Genomic DNA, 19,005 nt, shown 5'->3' with positions numbered 1-19,005 from the left:
TCAAGACCCATGTTCACTCCTTCCTCTCCACAAAAAGACCCTCCACACAGCATCCTCAAAGATGACATAGGCCCTGAGGGAATTTATTTTCTTCAGGGCCTCCTGTGTGGAGTTAATATAAAAAAAAAAAAAAAAATAATAATAATAATAATTAATTGAGTTAAATAATAGAGTTAAGAATTGAATAATAGTTAATTCATTTACTTTATAAATTTATTTATTAAGTTACTTAATTATTTACCCTGATATCAATTACATTGACCCTGACTTAACTGATTTAAATCATTTCTAGACATAAGCAGACAGGTGTACAAGTATTGTGTTTCTTTTCATAAATGATATACAAATAATTGACTGAGCATAGTGAATCATTTGGTCGGTCTGTAAATTTGTTTTTACGTTCTGTTTCCGTTTCAAGATGGTGGCCTTTTTAATGGTTCAGTAAAAATACTTTTTAAATGTGAAATTGTCAAGTTTATTGAACATTCTTTTTCAATTTTTTTCAATGTTATGGTACCTAACTACGTGAAGAATGTTTGAGAAAAGAAATGTTATTGAGCTAGTGACGTACTTTGAATAAATTATTCCAATATTCCATAGTTTAAAATTTAAAAAAATAAAATATATGTTTGTTTATATGAAGCAGATACTTTATAATGTCACATATGCAGAGATGTGCTTTATTTCAAATAAATCCATTTCAAATGGAAATGCAAAATGGGTATTTTCTATTTTGCATTTTAAATGCTTTTCTAAAAACCATTTTGCATTTTGCATTTTAAATGCTTTTCTCAATGCATTTTCCATTTTAAATGCTTTTTTGCAACATTCTTCCTACTATCTCCACTCATCTTTTTTTCATAAGCCCCAAATATCAGTCGGTCCTCAACCTCGATATGAGAGATAATTTACATTTGTCAAGTTGCTCCATTACAAAAAATACTAATTCAAATAGGTACTGAACATGGGGCCATGACGCTGTAATATTAAATATTAGATAAAAGTTTCTATGTTTTTACGTTGGCAACATTAGTCCCGCGCAAATTTTTTGTGGTTTCATAATCTGTAGTCATGGTATTTTTGGATTTACCATCATGTAATATGTTTGTTCTACATTGATGTCCATTATTAAATGACAAAATTGTTTAAAAATTCTATAATTATTTTAATTGTTTGACCTGAGAAACCATTTTGCATTTTCAATGCATTTTGAAAATAGGTATTTTGCATTTTGCATTTGAAATGCTTTTCTAAAACCCATTTTGCATTTTCAAATGGAAAAGTTTTGACCCATTTCCATTTTGCATTTCAAATGGTTTTGGGTACCCATTTTGCACATCTCTGCACATATGTATTTTGAAATAAAACTTTAAGCACGTGTTTTATTTTTTATGCTTGATGTTGACCGAGTTTTGTGACAACCATAGCAAAGCAAAAATAAAATATATGATTTAAAATTCTCAAGTAGATTGGTATTTAAGTGCCTAATTACAAATCTTATGAATTCTGATGAAATTTTGGTTCTGTTTTTTTTTTTTATTGTCTAAAATAAGAGAAAATTAGAAACACACTTTTTTGGAAACAATATTAATACAATAATTCTTTTCATCTACCAGGATAAGGGTGTTTTGTGAGTGCTGTGCTTGAGATATTGCGACATAAAATTAACGACAAGTGTTTGAAGCAATTCATGTCTTATTCAGCGACTGTAAGAATGGAATTTGTAAAAAGGGAAAAATAATCTTTTTGGCGGCAAAAATATAGAGCAAGTTTTGGCCTATTAAAATTTGAACAGCTTTTTCTGCCTGGAATTCCCACGTCGACCCAAACATTTACAGCATACAACTTGTATCTATCATGAGCTATTAAGTGAAAAAATTGAATAAAATCATATTTCTTTAAAAAGAAATACAAACATTCCTGGATTATAAATAACCCGATAATATTTGAAAATCTCCTACTACCACCACAGTAAGCGGAAAATGTTTATTCTGTTGTGATGCCAACTCAGCCACTGACCAGCCATATATCCATTAACATCAAAAGCTAGTTAAAAAATACAATGGGTGTGGCTAATACAGTCTGATTTGAATTTGTTGTGAACAAACCCACACACATAACCTTTTTCACAAATCTTCCATAGATAGTCCAAAGCAGAAAACTCTTTTACTGGAATCTCTTCGTCACATCATCATTTCCATCATGAGCTATTGAGCTTTGAAATATCAAATTAACTGTTTAAAAAATATATAGATTCTGTATCTCTACAAACCTGAAAATCCCACGTTAGTAATGATGCAAACAATGTGAATTTTCATTTATTTCATGTAATTTTCTGGTAGGTGTTTTTACCTATATATTTCTATGTAGATGATTTTAACATTAGCCGTAAAATGAAACACAGCTGAAATACCTATTAAAAGTTAACATAACCTCAACTTTATGGCACAATACCGCTATCTTTACTGAAAAATAACACTGCTTTTCCTAGAATTTCCAAAATAATAAGAGATTTTATATATACAGGGTGTAACAGCCCACTCCTGAAGGATTTTAACCAGAGAGATTCCTGAGCATTTAATTTTTTTTATTTTTAAAAGTTGTTGAAAATTTCATCATAGTTCAGCCTTGCGGGTCATGTGATACGCACTCCGTCTGATTCCAACAGGACGGTAACAGAGGAGAGAGAATGCGTATCACGTGATCCTGTCGCGACAGGTAAAGCGTAATCAGTGATGATATGTGATAGAAACACATTTTTGTTTTACATAATTGATAAAGGTAGAGCATTGCAGATACAGGCAGAGCATTGCACACACCGCTCTGTCCAGCTGAAATAAACATTATTATTATTGTTATTATAAAAATTATCATCAGACAGTAAAATGACATCTACGTTTTTATTTACAAATATGCTCACCCGATGTATAATAGGTCCAACTGTGGTAAAACTACACAGTATAAAAGAACAAAACAACATGTTGTAATACCAGTCATTTATTAAAGTTCTTAATCTATTTTCGACATGTAATTTATAAATAAGTATCTAAAACACAACTGTCAAAAAACTTTATTTACATGCAAAAGGACTTAAAAACACTTAACATTTAAATAATCATTAATCTAGGGATGTTTATAAATAAATTAATGATGTGTGAAGTTGCAACTTACAATCTTTGTAAATTCATTTCTTGACATTATGTAAAATGTCAGAAAAAGAAAAAATTTATTGTTTAAAAAATAGTCATTATTAAACTGCACCCACTGCGTTCAATTACAAGTATTTTTTAATGTAAAAAAAAAGAATTTACTCTATAATTATTAAAATAATTAATTTAGATTTTTCTACTATTGCAGTGAATAATGTAGTAGTATTTGTGCTTGTGATTAAAATAAACACATTATTAGAATCTCTTTGGTTCAATATAGTAAAAAAAAACTCACAACAAAATGTGATGAGATGTTCGCAATCTTTATTAATATAGGACATGCTGTAGAAGCTACACTAACAATTAAAGAGACCCTCTTTTCACTGGGTTTAGTAGATTTTAGTACTAAACCTAGTCAGCGCAGTTTTTACAGCATGGCTTGTATTAATAAAGATGGCGGTGCATATTATAATCTGTGTACAAAGATTAGAGAAATCTTTTGACCACACTAAAACGTGATAAAAAAACTTGCATTGTGAAATATAAAATAACAATGAAAAGTGTGATAACATGAAATGTTAATCTTTGACGTAAGATTTTATAAAATCATAATAATCGAATTTTAAACATATTTCTTTACATAATCAATGTAAAATCATTAAAATTTATTTAAATTGTATGCTACAATAAAAATAATAAAAGACTTATACATAATGGTAACAAAAGGATATTAACGATTAAAATTGTGACAAAACAACTTAAAAACAAAAATAGTGAAAATTTGCTTAACTGACTAGCTTTCCTAGGTAAAAATATTTTGGTCGCTGCAATATACTACTATGCGGTTTTAACATCTGTGGAAATATTTTCATTCTGTTTGCTGCTGATGTCATTTTGTAAAATGTTATTTTCAAAAGCATTCGGTTCGTCGAATATGCAGCAGACACGAACTGGAAAAAAACAAAAAACAATGTTTGAACATAATACAATTTTTTTTTAAATAAAAAAAAAATGTTATCGAAATAAGAATAGGGTAGTATAGGTTATCATACAGGTATCATGTATCAATAGGTTATCATGTGGTTTTCCTTGAAGCCATCAAAAAGGTACACCATTTTGGCTAACATCAAGTGTTCTGGGCTGGTTCTGTTCAATTTGGGGACAACAGGTGCTCGAAAGAAAATCTTTAACAGGCCGCAAACGAAAGAAGGGAAAGTGTTATGGATTTATCTTTTCAAGAGTAATGAACAGTCACCTGAAGTATTCTAGTTGGTCTTCTTAGCGTCCTTCGCCTCCTCCTTGGGCTGTCCGCGGCCCAGGAGCTTAGCCAGCGAGTCCCAGATGCCACCGAAGAACAGTGCGCAGAACAGGTTCTCAAAGGGAATGAAGGGATCGTGGATGCCCAGCAGAATCGAGGACAACTGCAACATAACAAACAGTTGGTTATCATATTGAAACATCGGTTTCATCTTATCTGGTATTAGCTAAGTTTGGCTTTATGCAGAGTTTTTCCAAGTCAGAGGTACGAGGCAATAATTTTCGTTTTATTTTGAACATCAAGTGCACAAAATTTAATTTCATTTCAACGATGTATAAAAATTCTGTTTTAAAGGGTTGGAATGGGGACCTTCATCTTGTTTTGAAGGACAAGTGTGCAAAATTTCATCTATCTCGAAATAAAACTGTGATTTGTATAAAAAAACTAAAGAACGCTGCCTGCCTGCCACACACATTCTACTTTATATAAATAGATTTGAAATGTGCATTTCTACCGTTTAAATTTTTAGATTTTTAAAACTAGATTTTCTAACCCGTGATTTTTCATGTGACTACGCTAGTGTGTTGCTATTTTTAATTAGATGTTCATGAGAATAAAAACATGTATAATGAGTAAATCTTTTATATTACAATAGCAGTTATTCCTACCTTGAAGTAGACAAAGAAGATCACAATGCCAAAGTAGACCAGGGCATGTGGCGCAGAGATGAGATCCGTCTTCTTGTCCAAAACAAATATGATAGAGCCTATCAGTGATGCCTTTGTGTAGCTGTAAACAAAACAAACAAACTAATTGTATTCAACGCATCAACTGGAAAACTTCAACTGAGGCAAGCAATAACAGATTAAAAAGGTATTAATTATTCAAGCCAATATTGTAATTTGGGTGTGATGCGGTTATTTAACAAGGGCATGGAATCAGCTAAAATATTTCTAAAAAAGTTGTCAAAATTGACATATAATGAAATTACTATTAATAATTATTGAACCAATATATCGTTGTTCAGCAAACCATACGTCGTATGTTACAATTTTTTAGAAAATGTAAATTTGATGCCATTCGATTCTTAACCGGCTGCGTGCCTTAAGCGCATTTACGCGCTCTAGGTAGCCGTGCTCACAAGGCCGGCCATACAAAATAAGCGCGTTAACACGCCGTTCTATATGACGATTTTGCTTGTCAAACTCAAGTAATTTGAAAAATCTAAAATATGGAACCCACGGTGACATCTATTGGGATGATGAAGAAATAATTATAATATAACAGTTCACAGATTATATCGACTTTAGAGTGATCTAAATGAAGCTTTTTTTAAAGCTAAAAAATTCGCGGCCTGTCGGTACATCCAAGCAAAATACCTTCCGGCATAAAGTGTTAATAATTTTCTCAATACAATAATTTGCAGAATTTTCGTTTTCTTAGACAATATGTAACACAGCTTCCAAGGACAATACCCTGCATTTTATGTTGTGGTTTTCTTCCTCCCAAACAATTTGTAAAATGTGTAAGGGTATATAAAGAATTCGTAATCTGCTCTTTCATAGATGGCGCTAATTTCATTATTTTAGAAAAGAACTCTTTCGCATGTTATGCTTTAAAATATGAAGGTTAAACGCAATGCTCATTATATTCTGTGAAGTTTTTATAGATGGGGTTAATTAATTTATTTTATTAAAAAATGCTTTTTGCAAGGTATTGCTTTATAATATAAGATAAATTATTTGTTTGCGCCCTTACATAAGCAATATGAATAAATAGTTTTGTTCGTTTAAAAACAAAATTCTTTCGAGAAAGGCATTAAAATACAATATTGTACCGATGATTCAATCCAATACTGTATTTGTATGCCTTTCTTGATAGAATTGACTTTGTATATGGACGAAAGTATTTATTCATATTGTATATATATTGCATCTATGAAAGAGCAGATTATGAATTCTTTTAAGTATACCCTCAATTCGCAGTATGTATTGCCTACCGAACAACAATAATATAATATGCTGTGCTAAATGTTTTAAATGAAATAGTTATATTTAGCAATAAAATGGAAAGTAATTTCAAAATCAGTCTTCTCCACAGATTAAAGCAGCTACATGCCACTTAAAATCAAAATCTTTCGATTATTTTTCATGTGTACTTTGCACAGACATGAGTTTTACAATTATGAGCCTTTCTGAAACAGATTACATATACAGTATTTGTCAACAGATTAAATGAATCCGTTTACATGTACACATTTTATAAGATAAGTTAAATAAACTAACTGACTAATTATGATGCCGTTTTCGCTAGGGTTTGCGGAGCGGATGGAATGATTATACTGTCCAAACAATTTATTGTTAGAGTAGCTGCAACAATTTAGTTATTCTCATTATTTGTTTTCTAATGTTAAGACAACGACTTTGAACCCTTCGGTGCAGAAACGGGTCGTCAGTTTGATAGATTCCCCCATCTAAACAAAATGATTGCAGTTTTAGAGCACAGATGTCGGGAAGGAATGCTGTTCTTGGTTTACCGGTATTTCAATGGAAGATGCTCCGATTAACTAGAATCATTGAACCCTTCGGCACCAGTGCACAGTCGGAAAAAACGCTAAACGCACCCTAAATTTGGTAAGTTTTTAGATTTTCACGGCCAAAAGCATTTTTGTTGTTTGTTTTTGGGGTGTTATGCCATGTTGCGCTAACTCCTTCTTTAGCCGACGTTTCGGACAGCGTTGCAGTGTCGTTGCAGCTCACATCTTCGGATCTACCGGATCTGCCCTGATGATGGACACTGCAACGCTGTCCGAAACGTCGGCTAAAGAAGGAGTTAGCGCAACACGGCATAACACCCCAAAAACAAACAACAACAAAAAGCACCCTAAATTTGTACACGGTCAATGTGTGTCGTATGAGAATGGGTCGCTTCTACGACTTACTCTAATGTTCAACCGCTCGGCTGCGGAATGACTTGCCGGCCTATATGTTTCCCCACTCCTTAGAATGCGTCTCTTCAAGACCCAGGGTCACTCCTTCCTTTCCTCAAAATGATCCTCCACACAGCTGACATAAGTACATTATGTCCCTCAGGGCCTCATGCGTGCAATTAGATTTTATGACTAAACAGAATACTAATATAACGAAAAGTGATGATGGAAAAAAAATCTAACCTAACCTATAATTTTATTTTTTTCTGTTTTATTCGGTTACCATGCAGTTAATTTATAAAGAAATTTTTTGCAATGTTAGTGGAATATCACAGAAATCATATTCCTCGGCAGTTTTTCTAATACTAAAATAATATTTTGATAAATAACATTCTCTGAAGATTTAACCATCTTTATTTAACCCTCCCTCACCGAAGGGGGTAATACCCTCCCCCATTTTGTGCGATATCTAAGTTGTTTTTTTACATCAGATACTTACTCTTAGGTAATCTTAGAAAAACTATTTGGTAATCTGCATTTAAAATAAAATTATACCTTCACTACTTTTTAAGATATTAAATAATATCTATCCAATTCCACTCCCCCTCATTGCGATAGCCATTACTTTTAAAAATTTCTCATCGCAAACAAACCGCGAGTTCGATCTTAAAAGGTGCATTTTACTTGAAAGGGCCGTAATCATATGAATTTGATTTACCATTTTGCATTACTCAATGATTGACTTCTTGGCGAAGAAGGGCGATGTTCGATGATCTAAGCATTACCGGAAAGGGCTAAAGGAATATTGAGAGAAAGGGGACCCGAGGAACCCCCTTTGGGCGATATGTGATTTTTACATTTAGGTTAATCTACTTACAAGCTGGGCTGCATGAACTCCATAGCCGTTGGAGTCCAAGCCCCCCGGATGAGCCTCTCCAGTAGTTTGATGAAGCCGGCCCCATTGCCCTTCATGGTGCCGATGATGATCATGATGATGTAGGCATTGGGGTACAGCTTGGCGGCGTGTGTCACCCCGTCGTACACCTTCTTGGCGCGGTATATCTCTTTCATAGCTGACGCCACCACCTTCACGGGCAGGAACTTGCCCACCTTGTAGCCTATGTCAAACGGAGTGTAGAATACGACGTACCTAAAATGGAACAAATATAATTTTTTTTAAATAAATAATTAACAATATTAGCCACATCCCATAATAAGGAAGTTGAGTCCATTTTTTTTATTTTTTTTTATCAATGTTCGCATTCAAACTTAAATACTGGTATTTTTTTTTTTTTTTTTAAAGTTTGTTTTCATAGTTAAATTAATTCTCAAAGTTTAAATTTTATTAAGCCCGCCAAAACGAGCGGAATCCGAGCGGTAACAGGCGGGGTGTAGTGTGACGTCATTAGAACTGTGAAAACCACGTCGCTTAAGCATTATGTATGGAAAAAAATTTAATTCTTCAACAAGGAATTCCAGTAATTTTTTTACCAATGTTAACCGTCTATTATAATTGATGTTATTAAAAAAAAAAGAAAATTGATTAAGATTTCATAGTTAAATTAATATTTTAAGTTAGAATATTTGCTTTTCACGCCCGATACGGTACTTGTACGGTATCGCCGTCGCTACTTGTTGACGTTCCCCGCGCGAATTCAGGACCACCGCGCAGAAAAGTAAAGACCAAAAGTAAAATAACGGTTTACAGCCCAGTTCACTGTGAGACTTTTCTGAGCGGCCGGCGGCCTGAAGTGTATCACATGCTTTGTGACATATATAATAATAAAAACATCTAAGTTATGCAATAAACAACATATTATTATAAAGCACTATACGAATATGTATCTTTAGAAATCCATTTCATATAATAATAATAACAAATACGTACATATATTTGACAAACCCAAATAAACCTTTGGCCTATACACCTCTCTCATCTAAATCGACCATCTCTCATGTAATAGAAAGAGATGCACCATAGGTGTTCCGTTGTACGTACAAGTCACGACACATGTGACGACAGAATTCTTTCGACCAATCGTGGAGCGTATACAGTATATTGCTATTGAATGCTTTTTCAAGAACGTTTAACTAATTGTAAGAATAATAATATAGAAATATATTTATATATTTAGAATCGATATTTTTTGATCTACATGAACATATTTTTTATAAGTCAAAATATTTTTCACTCAACTTCCTTATTATCTAATAAATATATTTATTATCATTACCGAAACATGATTCCTTGTAACTGTTATGTATTGTGAGGGGGATCCAACGTGGATTTTTATCTCAAATTGGGTCGGAACTTTTGAATTCACAGAGGTATACATTTTAATTCTTCTATGGTTAACTTCTGGATTTGAATATAAAGCGTGGTGTTTTCTCTTTCTAACACCGTTTTATTCATATATCTCACCATGAGAGTAAGGGAGATTCAACGATTTCTATGAGACCATATAATTTGTTCCGAAAAACGAACAAATTGACTCTAAGATTAATAGAGTTGATTAATTTATTAATAATTATTTGTTTGCAAAACTAAACAAATTAGCCTGAGAAATGAAGTAACTGCTATTTTTTTAATGATAAACTAATGTTTATAAGACAATGTTTTTATGCGTAGCACAAAGGATAACAAATTATTATAAGCATTTGTGGAAATGTTGCATATTTATTTCGTTTTTTATAATATTGATTTAAAAAATACTATAATACAGTATTGTGAAATTCACATGTATTTTAGATGATTTGTTGATAGCAATGGCAAAGGCAAATGACAGATTTATGCTTTCGTGTATAATCTATGTCTTTTTATGTTCAAGGTGTTGCCATTTTTTGATAATTTAGTACCGTCCCAAAATATTATTTCATCTCTAATGGCAACCATCCGGTAAGTATGAAAATAATGATCGTGTAGGTTTTGTCATATGGGTCCCGATATACTTTGCAAATGGCGATTGTTATGAAAAGGAATCATGTAAAACACTGTAATAATAAATGATTTTTTATAATAACACCAGCTGATGTGTACTGGGGTTATTCTTAGGAGATAGTCATACCATCGGGGACTTTTCTGTAGGCCTTTTTAAGATTTACAATTCTGTAGTACATTATTTTGATGTATGTACTTACAATCTGAAAATATTTTTTTTACAACTCGATTCCAAAACATTCACTTTTCTCTACTTTCTATAAATATAATATACATGTATTTATATACATAAATGTTCCGGAAGAAATTCTCTAAGTGATGCGGAAAACCCTATCAAAATCCGTCACGTAGTTTAGAAAAACTAAGCGCACAAACGACAGATGCGGATAGAGAGTTTGTTTTAAGCCTGTGACAGACAACACTATAAGCGCTCTCTATCTGCATGCCTTGGCCTATTTCAGCATATCGCTCCCCATTGGTAGTGTATGGCGAGCGATATTCTGAAATAGGCCAAGCCAAGATAACTAATACTATTCAGAGATTAGAGAAGATTAATACAATGTGGGAAAACATCACTGCATATTATTATTTGTTAATAAAATAAAATTTTGCAGAAAGTTCAAATCGTTAATATGGTTTGCAACAATTTGTGGAAAAAAAACTGTTGTAATAGTGTAATACGACGACCGGCATAGTCCAGTGGTAACGCATTGGACTGCCATTCCGAAGGTCGCGGGTTCGAACCCGGCGTGCGCAAATAAATTTTATTTGATTGATTTGTGTTATTTCACAATTAATTAATTCAAATAATATATAGTATATTTGCGGCACGTTCCAGAGTGGAAGATACTACCAGTATCGCCCTGGTGTAAGACCACCATTCAGAATTGAAACGTTGCTCCAAATGGCTTTAGCCATATTTAGTGACTAGATCTGAATAGCCAGGTACTTCCCCACCTTCCTCTTTCCCTTCCCCACTTACCTTCAGCCTCACAACATCCCCCAATTGGGGATGCCATAGTCTCACTGGCTCCAGACGGGAGCAGTTGGGACTCTTGTGAGGTATTCACTATAAAAAAAAATAAAAAAATAAAAAAAAATTACATAAGCAGTGCATATTTCAACAATAATGTAATAATATTGATTTTTCTAGTGATTTTATGAGTTCATTTATGAGAACTAGACATAAAATTGTTCTTTTTAAACAAACTACTGTCTTCTTCAGCCACCTACAAGTTTCAACGCAAACTAATAATTATGTTGACATTTTTTAATAAATTATTTAAAAGTAAATAATGAATAACTTCATGTGGAACTACAATATAAGATGAATGATTAATGTGCCCCTCGAAAATCTATTTGAGCATGAGAACATTGCAAGATTCTTTAGATCCCATAGACATCCAAATTAATAGACTCGCCCTAACATGAAATCTGAGTATCATTTTGACGAGCTGGAGGCAAACCACGCAACCATATGTTAAAATTGAGTGAGGTGGGTAAATTATAACACCTTAGTGTCTAAGTGTCTATCTAAATAGTGCAACAAAATATAAAATTTTTGTCGGAACTTTTATTTACCCGATTTGGGATATGTAGTTAAGTTTCTTACGCAGCCAGCAAAAGGACTAGGTAGTAATTCATAAGCAGATTTTATTTTCGAGGATCAAATGGTGGTACTATGATGCGAGTTGCCTGTATGCTGTCAGATTCATTTATTGACATATCACCGAAAGTGGGAGGGTCACACCTGCCTCCCACGCTCCGTGCAATTTGGTTTGTTCCCCTTTCCCTGATTGGCTCATCTATTAATTTGAATGTCTATGGTAGGTCCTAAAGTCTACTGCATCTATTAATTTGAATGTCTATGGTAGGTCCTAAAGTCTACTGTTATGAGGTGGACATGTTGAAATTATACCAGATGACAGGACATAAAAAATCATGACTGTGGCTGCTCCAGTGGAAGTGACCCAGAGGCAGAATGTGATCAAGGCGAATAGACTACCTGGAGGAGGATTGGAGCAGGATGGGAATGACCGAGGACTTGTGGAAGCAAATGGTGAGGGACCACAGCCAGCGGAGGATTTGCGGTGGTGGCCAAACCCCACCCTGGGATGTAGGTGGTGAGCTTACCACATTAGCGTGGCGACCATGAGCTGCGGAGTGTTCTTGAGGGGGGCAAGAATGGGCTCTCCAAGAAGGCCGTTGGCGACCATAGCTCCGGAGAAGTTGACCAGCATGGTAGAGAGCCAGCATGACAGCGGGTGCTTGCGGGAGAAGGCTTGAGCTCCTGAAAACATTAAGATAAAATAAAATACAAATTGAAATAATCCTGAAAATTTTTAATGATATTTTTAAAAAAGGATATATTTTAAGACCGGTCCCACCGTCGCTAGGTCCGAGGAAATAGCGAAATTGATCCCTTGTTCTCGCTCAGGTGCTGAGGAGAGCAAGGAGTGAATATGGGACTTGAAGAGACCCTCGTTGCAGGAGGAAGGAAATACAAAGGCCGGCAAATCATTCCGAGCTGTTGAACTCAAGAACAAATCGTAGAAATGACCCATTTTCACGTGACAAATGTCAACCATGTACAAATGTTGGGAACGCATATTTCTTAACTCCACACCGATGCTGAAGGGATCAATGACGCTAATTCCTCTGAGCATCTTCCATTGAAATACCGGTAGAACAAAGAGAGCATTCCCACCTGACGCCTATGTTCTAAAGATTGCAATCCGGTTGATAAGATAGATCAAACTATGAAACAGATCGTCTGTATTTCAGAGTCAAGGAGTTTCTTCAGACTAGAGGTGGCTGCCGAATTCAGCAGTGGGGTGCACTTGAGATTTGTTTGAGGTCAGCAGTACAGTACGCACAGCTTCTGAGAGGATAATTTAACTCTGGCTTCGATGATCCCCCGTGCCTGAGCTGGTCGCTTAGAGTTACACCAAGTATATCAATGAAAGACATGTTGGGAATATTGAAGTAAGCCTAAATGAAGTGGGGAGGTATAAGAGAGGAAAAAGAGGAAGGTTGAGAAATATAAAAGAAGATAATTTGCTCCGATGAAGCATGAAGAGGTCACGGACTACTAAAGCACATTGACAAAAAATTTTATGGGTCAAAATATTTACACAGGTTATTCAAAGTAGTTTGGCAGCGGTCCAAGCAATATACAGAGGAAATTCTTTTAGAACTAAATACATAGTTCAGGAAACGCTCAGGTGGGTGGTGAGAGCCAATGATTCTGTATCAAATATGTGCAGCTATTTCTGTTACCATTTTTTGTGCATAATTGCTTTTTGTATCTGGAGTCAGAATAGAAAGGCAGGTAGATACATGAACCTAAAATGCCCTGGACGGAGCTATTCGAGAACAATTGTCAGAAGAGTGGAAAGATGTATGAAAAATCCCATTCCCAAAAATAATAATCAAGTAGATATGATTTGAGATTTTCACAGAAAAAATTATTATAATGATTTATTTTTGAGGTATTATGCCGTGTTGGGCTACCTCCTTCTTTAGCCAATGTTTTGGACAGCATTACAGACACTATAATCAAAACAGATGTGCAATGTTGTCCGAAACGTTGGCTAAAGAAGGAGGTAGCATAACAGGGCATAATACCTAAAAAATAAATTACTATAAAAATAAATTACTTCCTTGCATACCACTTTGCATAAAAATCACTTTATACATTTGTTATACGAGATGGCGGCCAAGCAATTTCCCCTCACCCTAGATAAGTGGAGTGCCACAAGGCTCTCATTTAGGGCCCATTTTGTTTATTATATTCATAAATGACATTGTTGATATATTTATAAACATAAAAGTATTACTTTTTGGTGATGATTTGAAACTTTATAAAGAGATTAATAACATAAATGATTGCATTATATTACAAACTAATTTGAGAACTCTTTTTGAATGGTGCTCTATCAACAAACTTGCATTGAACATAAAGAAATGTCAGTTCATTAATTTTTACAGAATAAATAATCGAATATTTTTTCAATATACATTAAATGATAAAAACTTAAATTGCGTCAGTGAAATTATTGACCTAGGTATATTGTTCGATAGCAAACTAACTTTTGTGTATCATATTAATAACATTATCAATGAGGCTCTTAAGACTCTTGGAATTGTTTTGAGAATTTCAAAAGACTTCAATAATTTAGGCACATTTATCATGTTGTACAAAACCCTTGTTAGATGCCAACTAGAGTATAACTCTACATTATGGTCTCCCTTTTACAATATTCATTCCGATAATATTGAAAAGATTCAACATAAGTTCTTGAAGTATATAAACTATAAATTGCATATTCCTGTAGAAAACATTGATTATAACTACTTACTAGATAAATTGTCCCTATTAAAACTTTCTGAAAGAAGAATAAACACAGATTTAATAGTACTACATAAAATACTTCATTACAAAATTGACTGTCCTGAGTTACTCCAATTAATCAGCATCCACATACCCAAAAGATTTGCCTAAATTTACTACCCTTTTATTTTTACAACACCAGGACACTGTCTTATCAAAATTCCCCGATTCCAAGACTTCACAGTCTCGGAAATAAATACTCTGATCTGGGAGATATATTTCATCTTAAAAATAATCAATATAAATATTGTTTATTTCAATTCTTTTATAGATCGAGACACAAATAGACATCTATAATTTCCGCAATATATATATTTTTATTTTTATTTTGAATATCTATTTATGTGAGACTTCTTATCATTTTTACTAATGTATCTTATTTTATTATATGCTTTTGTTGTAACATTTAATATTTTTTTCTTTTTTCAGTTGTACGTGTTGTTGTGTTTTTTCGACACATTAGTCTAGGGATATTTATAATTGTACTTTTTTATTTTGTAATCCATTATTAATGTTTTTATAAATATCCTGTTTGTGTCTCGAATAAATAAATAAAAAAAAAAATAAAAAATAAAATTATGTTTCCTTTATTGTTTTAATTTTGTAGAATCTATAGTAACTGTGATACTCTATTAAACTTTGTAGTGTGTAAAAGCCCATTAGGGCGTGTAATAATAATAATAATAAATATCTTGTGCTTTTTAAGTTGGGTGCATGGAAAGATACTCTCAGTATCGTCCTGGTGAAAGACCCACCATCCAGAATCGAATCAGTGCTTGAAAATACTTAAGCCATGTTTAGTGATCATATCTGAATAGTCGGATACTTTATAACCCTCATCTTCCCATCTCCTTCCTCTTCTAGCTTCACAACATACCCTAAATTGGTTGTTGCATATTTTCGCTGGCTCCGGGCAGCTGGGACTCTTGTGTGGAACTCACAATTTTTTTTAAATAATTGACCCTTAGTTAAGATACGACAACCGTAATTCTAAAAGCAAGCATCATTAACAGTACCTATACTATGTACGAATTTCTGTATACCTAGGTATCTATAAAAATAATCTAAAATATTTAAAAAAATCATCTGCCTATCAATTAAAAAAATAAGTATTTCGATTATGTGTACCCACCCACAGCATAAACAAAATACGTACATGTTTCAGAATCTAAATATTTTGTCTGTCGCAACGATTGCTCAATCTCCACGTACCTAATCATTTAGAAGATGCAACATAAAATTATTATTACGCAATAAATAACACGCAACAATACAATATAAGTCATCAATACAGAGCTACGTGTATCACGTGTATCAATCCCAACCATATTCGTGGTCAATGGCAAATGTTGGCAATGTCAATAAAATTCCGTTAGTTTCCCTGCCTACGTTTTCCGAAAGCTCACTGCTCTCCTATCACATTTTTTAGTCCTAACTGATGTCCTGAATATATGTTGGGTAAATTCGACCGGAGCCGCCATCGGCTTGTTGGTCTAGGGGTATGATTCTCGCTTCGGGTGCGAGAGGTCCCGGGTTCAAATCCCGGACAAGCCCTTGAAAATTTATTTTTATTCCCATCAATTTTTTTTAAACACGCGTTGTTATCTTTTGTGTGTTATATTAAATGTAATTCTTATCGTTTAACGCGTGTATTTTTTAATGATAAAAATAATATTAGGCCGATTGTAGGTTTTACCGGTGTAAACCGCAGTATTATGAAGGTGTGCAATAAATATTTACACAAAGGTAATTTAAAACTGTCATAACTTCGGCATGTTGGCATACACTTATTGATGATGTATGAATGTTGGAAAATCATATTTCCGATCATGATAAGATAAAAGTACACCTTTATTCCGGGGATCCAAAGGATCCAAAAGATAGACGGCAGATTTGAAAGCAGTTTGGGGGGTAAAAACGAAGAGAGATTTGAAACAAGCACCCAGCTAACACAGAGTCGAACTAGAAAAATTTACTCGTAAGTAGGCGCAAGTGGGGCTCGATTCTAGGATGGCGAACGCTTGAATTCGTCGTACACGCGAGTGAAATATCGAACTAAATGTTTTAACTGCATTTTTGAGCTTCTTTTGGAGGTATTACGTCAAAAATTCATCTATAATGAGTTGATCTATTCCCGTATAATTTGAACTGGAATGCGCTGTTATCAATACGACTGTATAATAAATACTAATACAATTATACACAAAATAACAATTTTCGTTAAATATTTTGTAATGAGATCTTGTGGCAATGGAGCAAGTAACTATCAAACGGGCAGTCTGGATTTTACAGATTGTGCGGATATTTTCCGCGTGCATTGTCGTTTCCATGGAGAGTTATAAAAAAACTTTTTAAATGAAAAAAAAATATACGACGCCCCATATTCACATTTTTTTATTCATTCATTCATTCGTTCCTTTTTTTCTCTAATTGCATTCGGAATCTTCAGTTTGAGAGAGGTGTACTTTTTAATTATTCTATGGATAACTTATTGATTTGAATATAAAGCATCGTCTTTTCTCTTTCTAATACCGTTTAGATTTTATTTCTTACCATGACAATAAGGAAGATACAACAATTTCTGTGAGACCATGTGAGTTGTTCCCAAAAGCGGACTAGTTAGCGTGAAGGGCTAGTATTATTCATATTATTAATTAAATATACTAATTTCGGTTGTGATTCTGTCTGTGAGTATGAACTTTAGAAATTTTGTTTGAATTTAAGTGTCATCGTTTTGAAAATTGTGTATTTGTTTGGAGAGTTCAGAAAAGCGATAAAGTACATAATATTATTAAAAAATGTATATTTTAATTGACATTTTCAAAATCGCAATTGCTTCGTCGAGAACTTGGACCATCCGTGAATTTTCGCGGGTCTGCGCTAGTCAATAATAATAACGAAATTATATTCATAAAAAAATAATATAATAATAAAATATAGAATCCACGACAAGCGGCGCGCGGTCCGGTCCTGTATCCTAATTCCCAGAGCAAAATAGATCGAGATACCGGGCGCAACATGCCGGGAAGTTGATGGGGACCAAAATACATCAGACGTACTATTCTACACGTGCGTACCTCCTACCTCCTATACATCTTACCACTCTTTCTCCCTCTACCCATATTACATCCATTGCACCAGCAAATCCCGCCAAACGACCGACATCACACCACGATTCGATATTATAAATGTCACGCATAAAATACGACCACGAAAATAGTCAGAAATGAAAGAAATCGGACAAAAATAATAATATATTCAACTCCCGTTTCACGTCCGGAAAAATCTTTTGTAACTATCACCGGTCGTGGCGGGAAAATTGAAAATTATAACGCCAATGTAAAATTTTCATTCAATTCAACAACAAGCATGGTGCATAATCATTTAGTATTCATTTATTTGTGTTTATTTATAATTTAGATAGTCAGAAGCCAGGCATCCGACAGCTGGGCAGTTCTAATGAGAATCTGAATGGAACTTTCACTAACAATAATTGGATTGCGGCTGACTGCTTTTAAATTGAAACCTTGAGATATTACGCTTAAATTAACTGAAATACTGCTGTAATAGTTAACGGATCAATGAAGCAGACAATAATATTCAAAACATATAAACTTATTGGCAGGGAAGGATTGAAATGTTTGGAATTGGTTTGCACAATTTTGAGGTTATGTTTGTGGAATGTGGGGTTGATATAGAAGGGTATGTAATAGGGGTTTGTAAATAATCGTGACTTACCGGCTCCTAGATCTTCCCTGACTGCAAGGGCACACAGAAGAGAGTGGGCCACATCAAAGTAAGGGAACATTTTTAGTTTGATGACCTGGTTGGCCACATCCAGGAAGGCTTCGGGATCCATGGTGAAGGGCTTTTATTGCTGCCCTTCTGGAAAATTATACGTGAAAACGCTAGAAATCCAACGTTTTCACCCCCTCAAACTGGCGATGTTTACACCTTGTTGCTGAGAGACAGACTGCTTGTGCGCTTACGCTTCCGACCTCCGCCGCGAGGCGCCACTGGCACTTTTCATCTCGATCTCGAGCTTCGGAAAACAGCCGCCACATACATTATGCGAATGAGTAAAAAAGTTTAAACAACTATTGACGGTCTCCTCCATTGTGCTGAATATGCATGATATTTTTTCATATGGTAATAAACTTCCTACATAATATTCCAAAGCCGGTTCAGATCTCGAATATTAGATAACGATTTGTAATCCTTTGTTGTTTAGTGATTTAAAATAATGATAAGCGAGAAGTTAAAAATTCATTATATAAATATAGAAACTATTAACGTAACAAAATAATGTCAATGATCGGTTTGATGAACATAGGTTAA

General features: G+C 34.0%; 1 protein-coding gene and 1 non-coding gene across 2 annotated transcripts; one reads left to right on the top strand and one right to left on the bottom strand.

The window, feature by feature from the left end:
* Positions 1–3,104: 3,104 nt before the first annotated feature.
* Positions 3,105–18,660, bottom strand: LOC149418888 (trimeric intracellular cation channel type 1B.1). The gene is made up of 6 exons (XM_089638703.1): positions 18,406–18,660; positions 12,408–12,564; positions 8,214–8,486; positions 5,076–5,196; positions 4,405–4,570; positions 3,105–4,099 (listed from the first exon to the last, which is right to left on the bottom strand). Exons 1-5 carry the CDS (start codon positions 18,524–18,526, stop codon positions 4,415–4,417), a joined length of 828 nt encoding a protein of 275 aa, XP_089494829.1. The 5' UTR covers positions 18,527–18,660; the 3' UTR covers positions 3,105–4,099; positions 4,405–4,414.
* Positions 16,150–16,221, top strand: TRNAP-CGG (transfer RNA proline (anticodon CGG)). Its single transcript has one exon. It is a non-coding gene; the product is annotated as a tRNA-Pro (tRNA).
* Positions 18,661–19,005: the final 345 nt, after the last annotated feature.

Source organism: Hesperophylax consimilis, chromosome 13 (assembly GCF_061612785.1).
Source record: "Hesperophylax consimilis isolate HC1 chromosome 13, BYU_Hcon_1.0, whole genome shotgun sequence".
Lineage (NCBI taxonomy): Eukaryota > Metazoa > Arthropoda > Insecta > Trichoptera > Limnephilidae > Hesperophylax > Hesperophylax consimilis.
Note: the sequence above shows the minus strand (reverse complement) of the source record. Positions and strands in the feature narration are given on the sequence as shown.

Bases quoted from the DNA above. Each gene is read 5' to 3' on its own strand.
- LOC149418888 (XM_089638703.1), bottom strand. From the start codon at position 18,526: ATGGATCCCGAAGCCTTCCTGGATGTGGCCAACCAGGTCATCAAACTA. The intron at 5,197-8,213 runs GTAAGTAGATTA...TTTTGTTTACAG, and splicing joins GAGTTCATGCAGCCCAGCTT to CTACACAAAGGCATCACTGA. The intron at 4,571-5,075 runs GTAGGAATAACT...GTTATGTTGCAG, and splicing joins TCTTCTTTGTCTACTTCAAG to TTGTCCTCGATTCTGCTGGG.